This window comes from Dama dama, chromosome 1 (genome assembly GCF_033118175.1).
Source record: "Dama dama isolate Ldn47 chromosome 1, ASM3311817v1, whole genome shotgun sequence".
NCBI lineage: Eukaryota > Metazoa > Chordata > Mammalia > Artiodactyla > Cervidae > Dama > Dama dama.
Genome location: NC_083681.1, coordinates 5,507,259 through 5,522,049, shown reverse-complemented (window position 1 = coordinate 5,522,049; position 14,791 = coordinate 5,507,259). Strand labels below are relative to the sequence as shown.

General features: G+C 36.1%; 2 protein-coding genes across 8 annotated transcripts in view; both read right to left on the bottom strand.

The window, feature by feature from the left end:
- LOC133057047 (caspase-13) overlaps window positions 1-2,738 on the bottom strand; it is a 30,645-nt gene extending 27,907 nt beyond the window's left edge. Inside the window, exon 1 of one of the 5 annotated variants that reach the window (XM_061143115.1) lies at window positions 2,606-2,738. Coding sequence is in view for 4 of the 5 variants with exons in the window: in XM_061143096.1 (XP_060999079.1) it covers window positions 782-788 (7 nt within the window). In the remaining variant the exon portion in view is untranslated. Of the gene's footprint in view, window positions 1-781; window positions 909-2,605 lie in introns of those variants that run through there. The other 4 variants (XM_061143096.1, XM_061143090.1, XM_061143124.1 and 1 more) reach the window with 4 other exon arrangements.
- On the bottom strand, window positions 2,639-14,264 carry CASP1 (caspase 1). Of its 3 annotated transcripts, XM_061143069.1 has the most exons (10): window positions 14,135-14,264; window positions 13,288-13,554; window positions 10,892-10,951; window positions 8,161-8,276; window positions 7,332-7,505; window positions 6,661-6,895; window positions 6,052-6,195; window positions 3,710-3,819; window positions 3,166-3,265; window positions 2,639-2,738 (listed from the first exon to the last, which is right to left on the bottom strand). In XM_061143069.1, exons 1-9 carry the CDS (start codon window positions 14,139-14,141, stop codon window positions 3,167-3,169), a joined length of 1,212 nt encoding a protein of 403 aa, XP_060999052.1. In that variant the 5' UTR covers window positions 14,142-14,264; the 3' UTR covers window positions 2,639-2,738; window position 3,166. The 3 variants fall into 3 exon arrangements, 1 of the variants encoding a protein (XP_060999052.1); XR_009692961.1 differs by lacking the exons at window positions 2,639-2,738; window positions 3,166-3,265 and having other exon boundaries at window positions 6,689-6,895; XR_009692962.1 differs by lacking the exons at window positions 2,639-2,738; window positions 3,166-3,265; window positions 3,710-3,819; window positions 6,052-6,195; window positions 8,161-8,276 and having other exon boundaries at window positions 6,758-6,895.
- Between the last annotated feature and the right edge of the window lie 527 nt (window positions 14,265-14,791).

Here is a 14,791-nt window from a genome sequence, read left to right as displayed (position 1 = left end):
AGATTATTTAGATTTATTGTAAAGTTTAGAAATCATTGATTTAATTGAACCTCTTCCTTTACAAATGAAGAAAATGAAGCAAAGAAATGATTTAAAATGCTTGAATATTAGCTGCATAAATAGCATAAATAATAGCTACATAAATAGACTCCATTTCTTATGCCCTCCAGCTCCTGTGTGTAATAAGATATGTGACCTGAAAGCAGTATGCGAGATGGATTGGAAGATTAAATTCTGGAGAGAAGGAGACCAGTTAAAAACTGTGATATCAGTCCAAGAAATAGTATGCTAGAGTAGCTAGCCCCAGAGCTAGAAAGGAGGAAAAAATGGAATCACTTAATAAAGACCAAGAGCATAATTCAGAACAGGAGATGGTAAGGGAGGGTGGGAATTCAAAGACTCACTTATCTGAACATGGAGAGAGTTTTATGAAATCAAGAGGAAGCCTAGAAGATATCATAATGCATTTAAGAATTTTCAGAGTTTTCTCACATATAAAAATGTACTGTATTTTTCTTTACCCACCCTTCATTTTGATTATCAGAAGCTGTAAAAAAAGAATTAACTGCTTCCTGGCTCTGAGCTATGTGTAGATCATACTCTGCTTCAGTCTCTGAGGCAGAGTTCCCCAACTTAAGTTATACAGAACTAACAGGAAGAATTTAACTTTCACAGAATCGGCTCACTCCCCTTTTGTATATTTCTGTCACAGAGCAATTAATAAAGTGTTTTCTAAGACTCAAGTGTCTGACCCTTAGCTAGGAAAAAGACCCCTACTCACCAGCCATAGATAATAGGCTTAGTATCTTCCTACTGCCTTGAAGGAGCACAATCTCGAAAATGAAAGTTACTGGGCATTTCCTTAGTACAGGAGGCTGGGACTTCTAACCACAGATTGGGAAATTCTTGTTCAGAACTTCCGGGTTCACTGTCAGGAAATCCCCTGTAATCAGCAAATGAATTTCCAAATCCTTTGGGAAGAAATGTTTATTCATTTTGGAAGAAAAAAATTGAAATGACAGGACATTTTCTGACTTATGTTGGCACCTCTGTTTTTTTTGTGTTTTTTGTTTGTTTGTTTGTTTTTGTTTTTCCCTCTCCTCACTCTCCTACACCTTGTTTTCTTTGTTCTCTCTCAGATATCTCAGTGTTTAAAGGACTTAAAACTAACAAGTCTCATTTTGTTTTAGGATAAGGGTTATCTGAATAACTCTTGCTTCTTTTTAACTGTGCTAATAATGGCAATATCATCTCCTCTCTGTCTCCCTGTCATTTTAAACATTTATTGGAAATAAGTTCTGAATACTTGTCTCCATTTAATGCTTTTCTTTTACTGCCTAAGCTTCCGTAACATTTAATTTTTACTGAAAGTGATAGTTCCTCTTTTTGTTATATTCTGAACAAACACTGACCATAGAAACACTGTCAAGATGTAGTACAATGATCCTGTGATAATACAAAAGAGATCGATTCAGTTAGTGAAAGAAAAAAAAAAAAATTGTGACATGCTCAATTTTGAAGATTTTTAAAAGATCAGAAATTCTAGGTCCATCCATGTTGCTGCAAATCATACTACAGAAATAAGTCAGATAAGAAAGATAAATATCATATGATAGCACTTATATTTGGAATTGAAAGAAAGTGGTACAAATGAACTTTTTTATGAAACAGATGCAGAAAATAACCTTTTTTTTTTTTTTTTAATAAACTTATGTTTACCAAAAGCAAGCAGGGGGAGGCATAAATTAGGAGATTGAGATTAACATATATATAACTATACATAAAATAAATAATTAATAAAAACCTTCTTTTAGCACAGGGAACTCTATTCAATATTCTATAATAACCTATGTGGGAAAATAATCTAAAAAGAGTAGATGTGTATAACTGATTAATTTAGCTGTACACTTGAAACTGACAGAACACTGTAAGTCAACTATACTCCATATATGTGTGTGTATATACATATATATTCTAATAAAAAATTGGAAAAAATCCCAGGGAGTGTATATTTGACAAGTCCAAATAAAACAACAAAATGGTCAGAAATTCATCTTCACTTTTAATGGGTTAGGATTAGAAAAGGCTCATATTTGCAAGTGAAAGAGTAGTTTTTCCAGTCCTTTCTGGGTATAACCTTGCTAAGTGAAAAGCTTACCCCAAACTCATAGGGATATTACTTTGTATACATCTCACCCTGGCATTTATTTATAGGCATTATACTATATGCTGATTGTTTCATGTTTCTTGACTGTCTTGTCTTCTCAATGAGATGGTAAACTACTAGGTACCTAGATACACAATTACTTTGTGTTACTGAAATGCCTTAAGGAAGTGCTAGAATTGTATAAACAGTAGTCGTGACTTTGCCAGTGACAAACTCTGAGATTTTGGATAAGTTACTTATCACATTACCTTCTCTGAATATCTCCTGTTGAGCTCAAAATTTGTTGAGGTCAGGTACCTACTGTAATTTATATCTGTATCCCTAAAGCAGAAAATCTAGCAAATGTTTTCTAGAAAGAATGGTGTGAGTAGCAAGTTCAATTCGTATGAAATCTGAAGACTTCAAACCCATTATTTGCTCCAAATTCCACCTCCCTACCTTCTCAGAGTGGTGAAAAAGAAACTGATGACCTTTCATTTCTATTTCAAATTTATTGAAATGTTTAAAGAAATGTCTGTTTTCTGCCAACAGGATTCCGAAACAGTTATAGAATGACAGAACTCCTGGCTTCCTATGGAAAAGGGAGAGAAAATAAAACAAGCATCAAAAAAGAATTCTGCTAAAAGAAATGCAAGTTATAAAAATGACTCCACCAAGTGGTTACACACACTCATAAGAATGAAGAGCCTGTGTTATGTCTCAATATTGCCCTGCTGACGCAAAGGGGAGGAACGTCTAAAACTGAGCTTTCATCATCTTCTGGCAAAATCTCAGTCTATATCAGCTAACCTTGAGAAATGGCCATCTACCTCTGCAGAACTTTGAGGGAAGTGCAGTGTGCCCTGTACTAACCAGCAGAAAGGCTTTCATTATCCTTCTGTTATCCCCTGTTTATTATACTAGACCTTGAGATCTTCACTAGGAGGGTAGTTCAGTACTCGTCCCCCAATTTTGCTCCATCCCTACCACACATACATCTGTACTTACAGCTTACTTACTTTAATATCCTGGAAAGAGGTAGAAACATCTTGTCAAAGTCACTCTTTCAGTGGTGGGCATCTGTACCTTACCATCTGGCAGCTCAAATGAAAATCGAACCTAAAAGGAAAATAAATTCTACAGATTTCCCACACCGCCCCCCCCACCCCAAGTGGAAGGATTTGCACTTACGTTGGAAAAATAGTAGCAAAATAAACGATTAAAACAAAGAGGTTTTGCCTCTATACAAATCAGCGGTATGCATGTCTAGGGATGGACTAACCATGCTTTTAAAATCTACTGAATCTAATAGTTTTGGACACAAGCAAATTAGAGTCTACTCATTTGTCTATTCACTCATTTGTCTATTCTTTTCTAGGATTTGTTTTCCAGATCATAATAGCTTGGAACTGGCTTCCGGGTTGGCTGACTCACCAAAGAAAACCTCAAAAGTCATTTGAAAAGAAGGACATTTTTTAGAAGAAAACATGTCCAGAGCTGCTTTTTTAGATTGCCAGTTAGAACAGATAGGGAGGTAGCATTTCAGAAATATCTAGCACCTACCTTTCGGAAAATTTCCTCCAGGTCACAGGACCAGGCATATTCTTGAAAATTTTTGATGAGTTGAATAATAAAAAGAGAGCCCAATATGGGATGTCTCCAGGAAACATTATCTATGAAGAAAACACATTTCAAATTTCATGCAAGGTCTCTCACTTGGCTATAGAAATGGAGTCCTAGGATTTCTGTTCCAGCTAAAGCAGACTGTTGAGTTTATGCTATTTCTTACAGACTGCATGCCATTTTTAAGTGACTCTATTCAACATTCAGTGTGAATATTTTCAAATACTTGAAAGTTTTTAAAGCCATATGAAGAATGCTGTATATGGTACAGATGTTATGCAGCATAATCTTTGAAATTCAAAGAACCATAAATATAGTAGAGAAGGAAAGTCAGGATGGAATGGAAGGGAATAACTGGGCCTTGAGGAACAAATACCTGAGTGTGGACCCCAAGAGTGCCACTGACAGACTTGAGTTAAGTTAATTATACACTCGGAAATGCAGGCCTTGACTGTAATAGGTAGGGTAATAATTTCTGCCCCCAAAATGCATTTGCATATTAGATATAAATGCATTGCAAGGATCTGGAAGAATATACAAATGTAGTACCCAGTTTATACAAGGAAATCATATTAATAATATTTCTTTAAATTTATCTACCTTGTGATTTAATAAAAATCAAATAATATTGATCATAAAGCATTTAGACAAAGAAATTACTCATTAAATTTGAGAATGGTACCAACAGAAAAGAAGTCCATACCTAGAAAAGATTTAAGAGGGAAAGATCATAAGACAAAACACTCTCATAGAAAAGACATATTAAAAAAGAATAGTTATACAAAATAGTAGGACTTAGAAGTTATAAAGCCATTTTTAAATTATGTAAAGGAATATATAGGAAAAGTATCAAAACATTTTAGCCAATAGAAATGGTAATAAAATGCATACTAGTAATAGATTAAAATCCTATCTAAAACTACAGCTGTCTTGATGAAGATGGTTTCAATTAAAGGAAGTAGGTGGGACAGAGTTGCATGCGAATATCTCTTCAAGTTTTTTGTGAAATTAGTTAGAGACCAATCACTTTTCTTCATAAGAGTACTACAATGTAATTGGAATTAATACCAGAGGATATAAAGCTAGATTTACTCATAGAATCTCAAGACAACTGAACTGGAGTTTCTACAAATCATCTGGAAGGAGCATGAGGAAAGTGAAAGAAAACAAGACAAAAATCAACAAGATAGATTATCAAGAAGCCAGGGGGCCCATAAAGGTTATAATACCTAGAGGTAAATCTCTGTGGAATACTGGAATCAATTTTTTTTTAATAGCTACATCTAGTATTAAAGTCTGTTAAATACACTCAAATTGCAAATGTATGGAGGCTTTCCCTAGTGTCATTGTTTTCATTTTTGAAAAAAATTGATTTCTATATCAAGATATGGTCAACACAATGCAAAAGCATGTCTCCTGAGAGATGGAACCTCATTACAGAAAAAAGTCTGTTAAGTTAAACTATTTGATCAGGGGCAAATCCTTAAGGCTGGAAGTAATCAAGAGAATGTTAATGTCCAAGAAATTCCGAACTATAGTGGATGACTTTTATTTAAACCTGGATATGGAAAGTAACTCAAGGTAAAAGCTTGAATTAAGCTACAACATAGAAACATCATTAATAGTGGCAATCATTTAAAGTGTGCTTTATTCTACGTCATGCTTACTTAACATTTCATATTTATTATTAAAATGTTTTAAGCCTTATGACAATGATATTTGTATTCACATATATTAGTGAGGAATTCAAAGAAAGCCCAGAGAAGCTAAGTAACTGGAACTAATTTACAAAGCACCAAGTGACAGAGTCAGAATATAATTGGCAGTACTTATAATCCAAAATCTAGATTTAGAATCATTCAGTTGTTTTTTTTGTTTGTTTTTTTTCCTGTTTCATAAACTCCACACTTCTGGTTGAAATGCCTTTACCATAGGGACTCAATATACTTTGTTTTCTTTTCTGCCTCTCCCCTTTATAAATACTCTTCTATAAATACATATGTAGGCAAACTGAAATGTTAAGTGATGTCAAGATGTGGACCTATCTATCTATTCCTCACAGTACAAAAATCATTTTGCACCATGGAAGTTTACTAAAATAGATGTATATTTATTTGGTCTCCATGGATAAGGAGAATTGAAGGTGTAACTGAGAGGAAGACTTGAATTAGTCTTCCAAAGTCTCATGAAAATTTTAACACAGGTATCCATACTCTAATGTATCGGTGTGAGTTTCTGCATTGGTAATGCTCATAGAGGTGTCTTATACATATACTCATTACCTGGTGTCGAAGAGCAGAAAGCAATAAAATCCTTCTCTATGTGGGCTTTCTTAATGGCATCAGCCTCAAAATCTTCTGGGGCCACTAAGGAACAATTTCCAGAAGCTGCTACTGAATCATTTACCCATACCATTCCTTGCTTCTCTGAAAAGACAAGATTAGGTTTCTTGTTACTGCCAATAGCCAAGAAAACTTTCTCCACTCAACATCTGTTCAACCATTTACTAATTTGTCAATAATTTTAATTCAGGTACAGATGCACATATACATCTCAAAAACTATCTTAAGAACTCTTGTCCCTCCTAACCCTCAAATTAATTCCAACAACATCAAAGTATTAAGATTAAAAGTGATATCTCAGTTGAAAAAGGAACAAAAATCTACCAAGCAGTCACAGAATTCACAGTCACAGAAGTCGCAGTCACATGTAATTCACAGAAGCTATAATCCCGTTTGTAATGTCAAAGAATATCTACTTTCACCAAACAGGATTGTAGCTTTTCTTTGGCATTAAAGAGTAGACTCAAAGGAATGGAAAAATACTGGACACATACAGATAATGAGATCAATACTTCAGGGTCCCGTGTTCTAACGGCCATGAGCACTCACCACCACGGCAAGCCTGGATAATGATCACCTTGGGTTTGTCCTTCAAAGTTGGGCAGTTCCAGGTGTTCAAAATTTGAAAGATGTCATCAAGTTTTAATACATCTGGGACTTCTTCAGAGTATTTCTTCCCACAAATGCCAGCCCGAATTCCATGAGACATGAGTACCAGAAAAGTACTATCAGAGGTCCGGTGCTCTGAGCGAGCAGCAAATGCCTTCAGTTCTAAAGCCATTTCCTGGAAGAGACATTAATACCACTGGTGTTGAACTATGTGATTGATTATCATGGCAGCTTGGAATCCAATAAAGAGACACTCCTGAATGATATGAAAATCAATGGAATACAAAAGGAAAATTTAATTTTCAATTAATGGAAAGGTGAAAAAGAGTTATGGGTTGTAATTAAGGGATTTCTGGTACTGAGTAAGGGGCATTACTTATTTATTTTTGTGGCCACAGACATATAATTGAATTAATAGAACATTTTCCAGGTAAAGGTTTCACCAAACTCTTGCTAAAAGATTCTAGGATAGAAGCATGAAATACCCTACAAGAACAAATTTGAATTTTAGACTATCAAGAGATTAAGTTTCTGGTGCTACAACCAATCTTTCTAACATTCTTTAAGGGTAAAGGCCATTACCATTGTCTCTACATTATGAAAAAATTTACCAAAGCAGTGAGATTTTCTTTCACATCCACATTGTATCCCAGACCTTCTAGTAGCATCTTCATATTTCTGGTATCAACATCAGCTCCATCTCTTTTGGAAAGATTTTCAAACTCTATGTTGCAGATAATGAGGGCAAGACGTGTGCGGTTTGACCTTTCCATTATTGGGTAAATCTGTAAGAAATGCAGGTTGAACAAATAGACTTGTTCTCTCTAATTAAATATCCATCTTGAGGATTTAAGACAGCTTCTCTCCCCTTAGTTCTCTACAGAAACCCAATCTCTTGAACCATAGGTAAAAATAAAGAGGGGAGAATGAGTCCTACCATAGGAGTGGAATGAAATCTGCAAATGCCCAGATGGCAGCTGAGCACTTGATTTTTATTACTTTTGAGAGGTAGGACTGAGGGAAATGAGCATAACTAGAGCTATAATGACTCAGTTTTAAAACTAATTCCTTGACTTACTGCTTAAGACACATTATTTCAAAACTGTTGCCTCAGTTTTCTGATCTCTAAAATGGGCTATTTTGAGGGTTCAAGGTGTTATTATATGCAATATCCTCAGAACAGTGCCTGACTCCTATTAAGTAGCTGTTTTTATTTTTTTAGCTCTTTTGTTCTTAATATTATAACTATTTTCACAGGGGATTGGACTAAACTTGAAAATCTCTACATAAATCGGGAAAATAGGAATTCTTTATGTAAGGGAAGAGCAGGATGGTTTTCCAGAACTTCTCAAGGAAATTAGCTCTAAGAAAGAACCACTGCAGTTTAGAATTTTTTCCAGTGTGTCTTTCACCCAGATCCTTATGTTCTAAGCATAGCACCTCTCCTGATTTTTCTTTCCATATTCTTTGGGCTGTTTCTGGGGGGCAAAGCTTGAGGTTCCCTCCTGGTCCTGAAGATGCAAGCTTAACTGGGTTATCCTGTATTGCCTGAGGAGCTGCAAGAGACAAGAAACATTATGAACAATGGCATTTCTGAGCATCTCATTTGGTGCGCCTCCCTGAGTGACCTGTGCATGAAGCCGTGGAGGAGGGAATTAATCCTTAAGAAAATGATCCTGGGTTACTCCTTACACCATCGAAAGCAACTCTGCTAAAGGAATATATTCCAAGTCAGAAATTTCCAGGGTGTGATACAGACATCACATCCCTTTATCACTTAGACTTAGCATTTTACAAATGCTTTTCATTAAAAAGCAAAAGGGAGTTTTTCAAGGCTATGCATGATAAAAATCCCAGAAAACAGTATGTTAGATAAAAGAATTAAGCCATAAATATATTTCAAGTAAATGAAATCTTAGATAATTGAAGTTGGCCTTAATGAATACGTTTCAATGATTTAAAAATTCTTGTTTATGTATCTATTTCTTTAACTGTTTATTCGCTTAACAGTTGTGAGAGTAGGCATTAGAGACTGCAAGGAAGGTAGGAAGGAAAAGCCTTTGTTCTATATCCTTTAGGACTCTCTTTACTGTGTGTACATATAGGGAGAAAAAGAAGATACTGAATACATGGACAAAAATGAATATGAGATAGAGTAATAAATCAAGGTGTACACCTAGAGGAATCCATAGCACTAAATATTGATTGCAGAAATATATGAGGAAGAATTTTCACAATGGCTTAAGACTTGGGAGTTTATTTGATCACAAATTCAACATCATCCAATAATGTTGCACATTTTCTAAAAAAACTAATATAATATTTGCTTCAAAATAGAAATAAGTTTTACTGATGTGGGGGGGGATATTTGAGAAACTAAACTGTTCAAACAAGAAAATTATATTCAATTTTGACGAGGAATTTGTAGAAACTGTAGTATATTCAGTTAGGTAAACCAGTGTAGCACGATGTGTATTGACTGTGGAGAAAGTAAGAGATAATTAGAATAGATATAGTTGGGAAAAAAACTATAGAAATCATTATCATGTGGAAAAAATATTGCATTTCTTAAAAAAAGGAGTCTGAAGAACAATAGAAAAATTAGATAAATATTTGGACTATATTAGAGCTAATTTTTCTTATGGCACTTGGTTATATAATGAGTGTCCCAGATGACAAGAACTTTCTTGTCATCTGGGACCTAGGTATTCCTTGTGCTACCTTCAGTGCTATGTTGAATGAAAAGTTCTGTGTTTAAATTTTGTGGCTGAGACTGGCTAAATCTTCAACAAGACAATTCATTCTTTTTCCTGAACATATAGCTAATCTATATTGCTAACAAGTCTAGTCATTAGGTATGGCCATATAACTAAGTTCTAGAAAATGGGATGAAAACTGATATACTGTGTTATTCATCCAAGCCAAGCCTAACAAAATCTCTTACAAATGATCCTACATATTCCTTCCAATGCCATGAATTTGATTGTTATTACAACAATCATTTTGGCATTGTATGCTGCAGATATCAGAGCCATAGCATGAAAGAGACCTAGATATCTGAGTTACCACCTGCAGGAAAGCTGAATCTAAAGAAAAAAATGCCCATTTTAGAAATTCCTTGAATTGGAACAAACATTTCTATCTTATCTAGCTATTATAAACATTTGTCTCTGTTACAATATCCCATATCAAGTCAACTGACACAGATATGTGTAGTTTCATTTCCATCCCCAAATTTTTGGCTGGCTTTATTTTGATGGTGGAGTTTCTTAAATGCCTATCCATTCACTATTCATATATTCAAGTAGTTTTAAGAAAAGAAGAAATCTTGCTTGTTTTATTCATTACTTTCTAAATAGTCCATAGAACAGGGTGTGTAGCACAATTGGCTTATGCAAATATTTTCTAATGGCATAGTAAACAGTAGTGATTCTGCCCAAATTATTCAGTGAAATAGTCCTAACAAATATTTGTTACATATATATTACAGGTTTACTGGTGAAATTCTATTAAAGGTGAACTATAAGAAAAAATGTACATCCAATTTCCTCATAAAGCTTTTAGTGCTATGAGGGAAAAGAATGCACTGATTTTTAAAATTACAAGAAAAATATAGTGAAAGTTATGACTGGAGAATTATGGAACACTCTTGGAATAGGGGCTCTGACATCTAATAGTAGAAGTAGAAATGCAGAAGCCAATCTGAATTTGTGAGAGGAAAATAAAATCTGGTGCCACTTAAATGTTGGAAGTGAGGGAGAAATGGTCCAAGACAATTTCAGGTTTCTGGCTTGAATAACTGGGTGATAGTGGTACCATTCATCAAGACAGAGGAAAGTTGAGGAGAGCCAGTTGGGGGCGGGGGTGGGAAGGCATGGCAAGCTATCTCAGTTCATATGATTGAAAGTGTCTGTAGGAGATGAATGCACAAGTTCAGTAGATTATTGAATAGCAAAGTGTGGCACTCAGGATTTGCGATAAAGATTCAGAACTGTTAGTATAAACATGATAGTGAAGCTGTAGGAACAGCTCCTGCTAAAGCAGAATGGATTAAGAGAAAAATGTATAGAATAAATCTGTAAATAAATCCATGGTCCTCTCACCCTGAGTTCATCCCATTAATCTGTAGTTAATGCCAAGGAAGGTGGCAATGCCTTGAGAATACCATTACCTGGAAAAGGAGGGAACAATGCTTTGGATTCTTGTCTAAGATAATTTCCAGACTGTGAACCTGAGGAAAGACAAAGGACATTAAAATAGTCACAAGCTCTAAAGATTCTTACCCCAGTGTGTTGGACACTCCTTACTAAAGATACCTTTCACAGGATTTAATCCTGTACAAGATGTGACTCACATGGAGCCATACTCATCACTGGGAAACAAAAGCTTCTACACATGAATGACTGGACTTGTTAACTTAAGTAGTGGTAGAACAAAAGTGTCTGGAAGTGACTTCTTTGATTTATACTTTCTATTATGAAAATAAAATTGAAACAGCATCAGCTATGGAATCACATATATTTTAAGGTGGCTTCTGAGCTGATCAGTGCTGCCTAACAAATGTGTATTCAAAGTGAAGTTGTCTAATTCAGAGTTGACCTGGACTTTGGAGAAAACTAGTGCTAAAAGGCCTCTGTGTTTGGACACTTAGCCGTGCCAAGATTTATCACAACAAAATGAGAATGAAATTGAGGCCTATCCCCAATAAGTGTTAAGTAAATTTCCTAAGTCATATAATAATAAGGTGGCAGAGCCAGGATTTGAATACAAAAATGTCTTGACTATCAATACTGACCTCTTAATCACTAACCTACCCTCTAGCCCACAAAGGGTTTTATACAATTATGCATATGACCGGAGCCCTGACCACAACCTGTAATCTGCACTTGTCTTACTAAATCAAATCTATTAATATATTCTCTGATGTCGCTAGACATTATGATTGTCAATTTCAAGCACAAGAATTGAAATTAACTTTATTTAAGGTTTTATAAATATCTCAATGTAGCAACACCCACCTGAGAAACATATTCTAGAAACTTAAGAATCGGCATGAACTACTCCAAGTCATAGTACCTATTGAAGACAAGATTTCTGTAGCCAAAATATGGGCCATGTGAATGGAGGAAAGCCTTAGGACATCCCACAATACTTCAAGTCCAAGACATAGGCTATAGTTTGTCCCATCTTTCCCATCTAAACTGCAGGACTAAATTAACCATCGATAAATTCAAGAACATTTTCTGCATGAGGCCTTGTTATTGCAGCAGTTTATATGCCAAGAAATGTTTTTAGGTATGTCCTCTTAGAGAAAATTTAAATATTATATCCAATTATCATACACTTGGGTCCTGAAGCAACTGGCAAATAGTTGAGGAGGAAGCAAAGCCATTACAGCCTTTACTGAGGAGGTATTATCCAACAACTGGAGAAATAGACTCTAGGAATTAGAGATCACAATGAGCTGCATAAGTGCTTCTAGGGTTTAAGGACTGTGAGTTAAAAGAAATATGATAAGGAAGAAGAAATTTTGACTATTATATAGATATTCTAAACTCTTATTTTTATTGATTGTCTTTAATTCTTGGAGGTGGGAGTTAATCTAAAAAATGTATCCAAAAAAATCAACAAAGAAAATATTTGCTGTCACTGAGAGGGGCACAGGCTCCTCCCAGTTCCTGAGGGACAAATGATTTCTTGTTTTCAAATGACATCTACTCTCTTTGAATGATTTTAGAAGCACAAAAGTGAAAGTTGCTCAGTCATGCCCAATTCCTCGCAACTCCATGGACTATACAGTGGGTAGATTTTCCCTTCTCCAGGGAATTTTTAGAAGCACAAAAGAAACCAGTAACTGGAAGCCCATCAGAGCTCCAGTCTTTTTTGTGTGGAGAAACTAGGGAAAGATAGAAGAAGCAGCTCAGATGGCTGAGCCTGGACTGAGTCTTCAGGAGACAGAAAGAGAGGCGACGGGCCTCCCAGAATGGTGCACAGTAGACTGCACAATCCTACTCGAAAGAAAATGCAAGGGGGCAACTAAAAGCAAGAGTCCACTTAAAATCTCTACTTTTCTGTAAGCAATTAATCTATTCTCTGAGTGTTCCATTCTCCCTGAAATATATTTTATTCCTCCTCGAGAGCTAACTTTTGGAGAGACATTATACAAAGTATTTGATTACAGACTTTAAACCTGTGTCAAATCACTACACAGAGATTTCTAGGGACCTTTAGACTATAACTAATTTACTAGATAAATCAATAAAGTACCTTGCAAGGAAGACTGGAGAATACACTATGAAACTTTTCAAGATTGTCCTCATGAACTTCAACAAATGAGCTACAACATACTCAGGATAGGAAATAAGCTTTAAACAAAAGAGAGACCCTAAGGCCAAAAAACAGGAACAAAGAAGAAAAGAGACAGGGGTCATGCAATATGATCACTGAAATACCTGAAGCCAGAGGTAAGAAGTGGTCTGCACGCTAACATGACCAATGAAGAAGTCAGATATTAGGCCTGATGACACAGGGCTTGTGTGAACCTCAGTCTGAGTCACAGGCCCTTACCTGAGGTGAGCCCCAGTATTCCTGCCAGGTGGGAGTCTTCTTTACAAATGTGGCTGATGCAGATTTGGCATGCCTGACGTCCTTTACAAATAACAATGTCTATCAAAAACCGGGCTTTATCCTCAGCTGTAGCATTTTCATCTCTTACTTTTTCCATCTCCTCCTGGTTCAGCACTCTTTTTCCTAATAGCTCATCCAGCAAGCCATTTATTGTACCCTTGCTCACTGAATGAACAAACAGATTCCTCTTCTCTTTCAGAACCTTGTCTGTTGGAAACAAAAGAAGCCGCCAGTCATAAAAACAGCCTCACTTTCCTTTCCTCTCAGCAACTCAGAATAGCCTCTTTCAGATTTAATCAGTAAAATGTGCCTTCCCACACAGTGTGGTAATCCTGAAGACACTCACACCTCATTCTTCCCCCAGTATTATCCATGTGCTGATGGAGTGGCCTGAAGACTGAGATTTACTATCCCCAAGATTGTACCTGAAAATCCTATGTTAACATGCTTCATGTTGATTCAACTGTGCATAATAAAATAATGAAAACAGTGATTTTCCATTTCCTTTGGGGAGAGCTGCTGGAACCCATTCTGTGCCAATTTTGCACCCTCTGTCAGAATTCAGTTAAGATTGCGAAATGATAGCCAGAGAGCAGCCAGTGAAGTTTGATTCCTTTCTGTCCCTTGCTGTTCCGCACCCCTTTCCTTTTCTTTGTCCCACCCGTACCTCTCTTGGCACAAGCACACCCTCTTTGCACATTCACAGAACTTAATTACGGCTTCTGTAAAAGCCAGCCCCTTCCAAAACCATTCTTTCAAGAAGCTGTTTTCAGTAAAAAAAACTCACCGGCCATGGCTTCCCCTTCTTAGCCTTGGTGTGTGTTATGAAACTGAAAGCTTGTTCCACCTTCCTTTTCAACAGGGTGTGCACGCATTGTGAAATACCCATGGCGCATGTATGTATACGCATTTATTTCTGTCCTGAAGAGATTATCAGATAACTGCAACTTAGATCACATCAGGGAGTGTATCCCTGGGACGTTTCCTTCACCACAGTTTGAATCGGGTCAGGGTAGGCGGGAAATGAGGCTTACAGAATAAGAATATAAAGAAGAAGTATGTATACAATCAAACTTATGCAATAATTAAGTGTAATCTGCAAAACTAACTCATCTTTTAGTATCTTCATTCATTCAGGCTGCTATAGCAAAAAGTCAGAGTGGATATCATATAAACAAAAGAAATGTATTTCTCCCACTTCCAGAGGCTAGAAGTAAAAGATCACTGCGCCAGCATGGTTGGATCGTGGAGGATCCTCATTTCAGTTGCAGACTGACAACTTCTCACCACGTCCTCACATGGCAGAAAGGACAAAGTGTCTCTCTCTGATCTCTGACATAAGGGCATTGGTCTTGCCATGAAGGTTCTGCCCTCATGATCAATTCAACATCTAAAGATCCTGCCTCCTAATGCCATCAGCTTGGGCATTAGGTTTCGAACATGG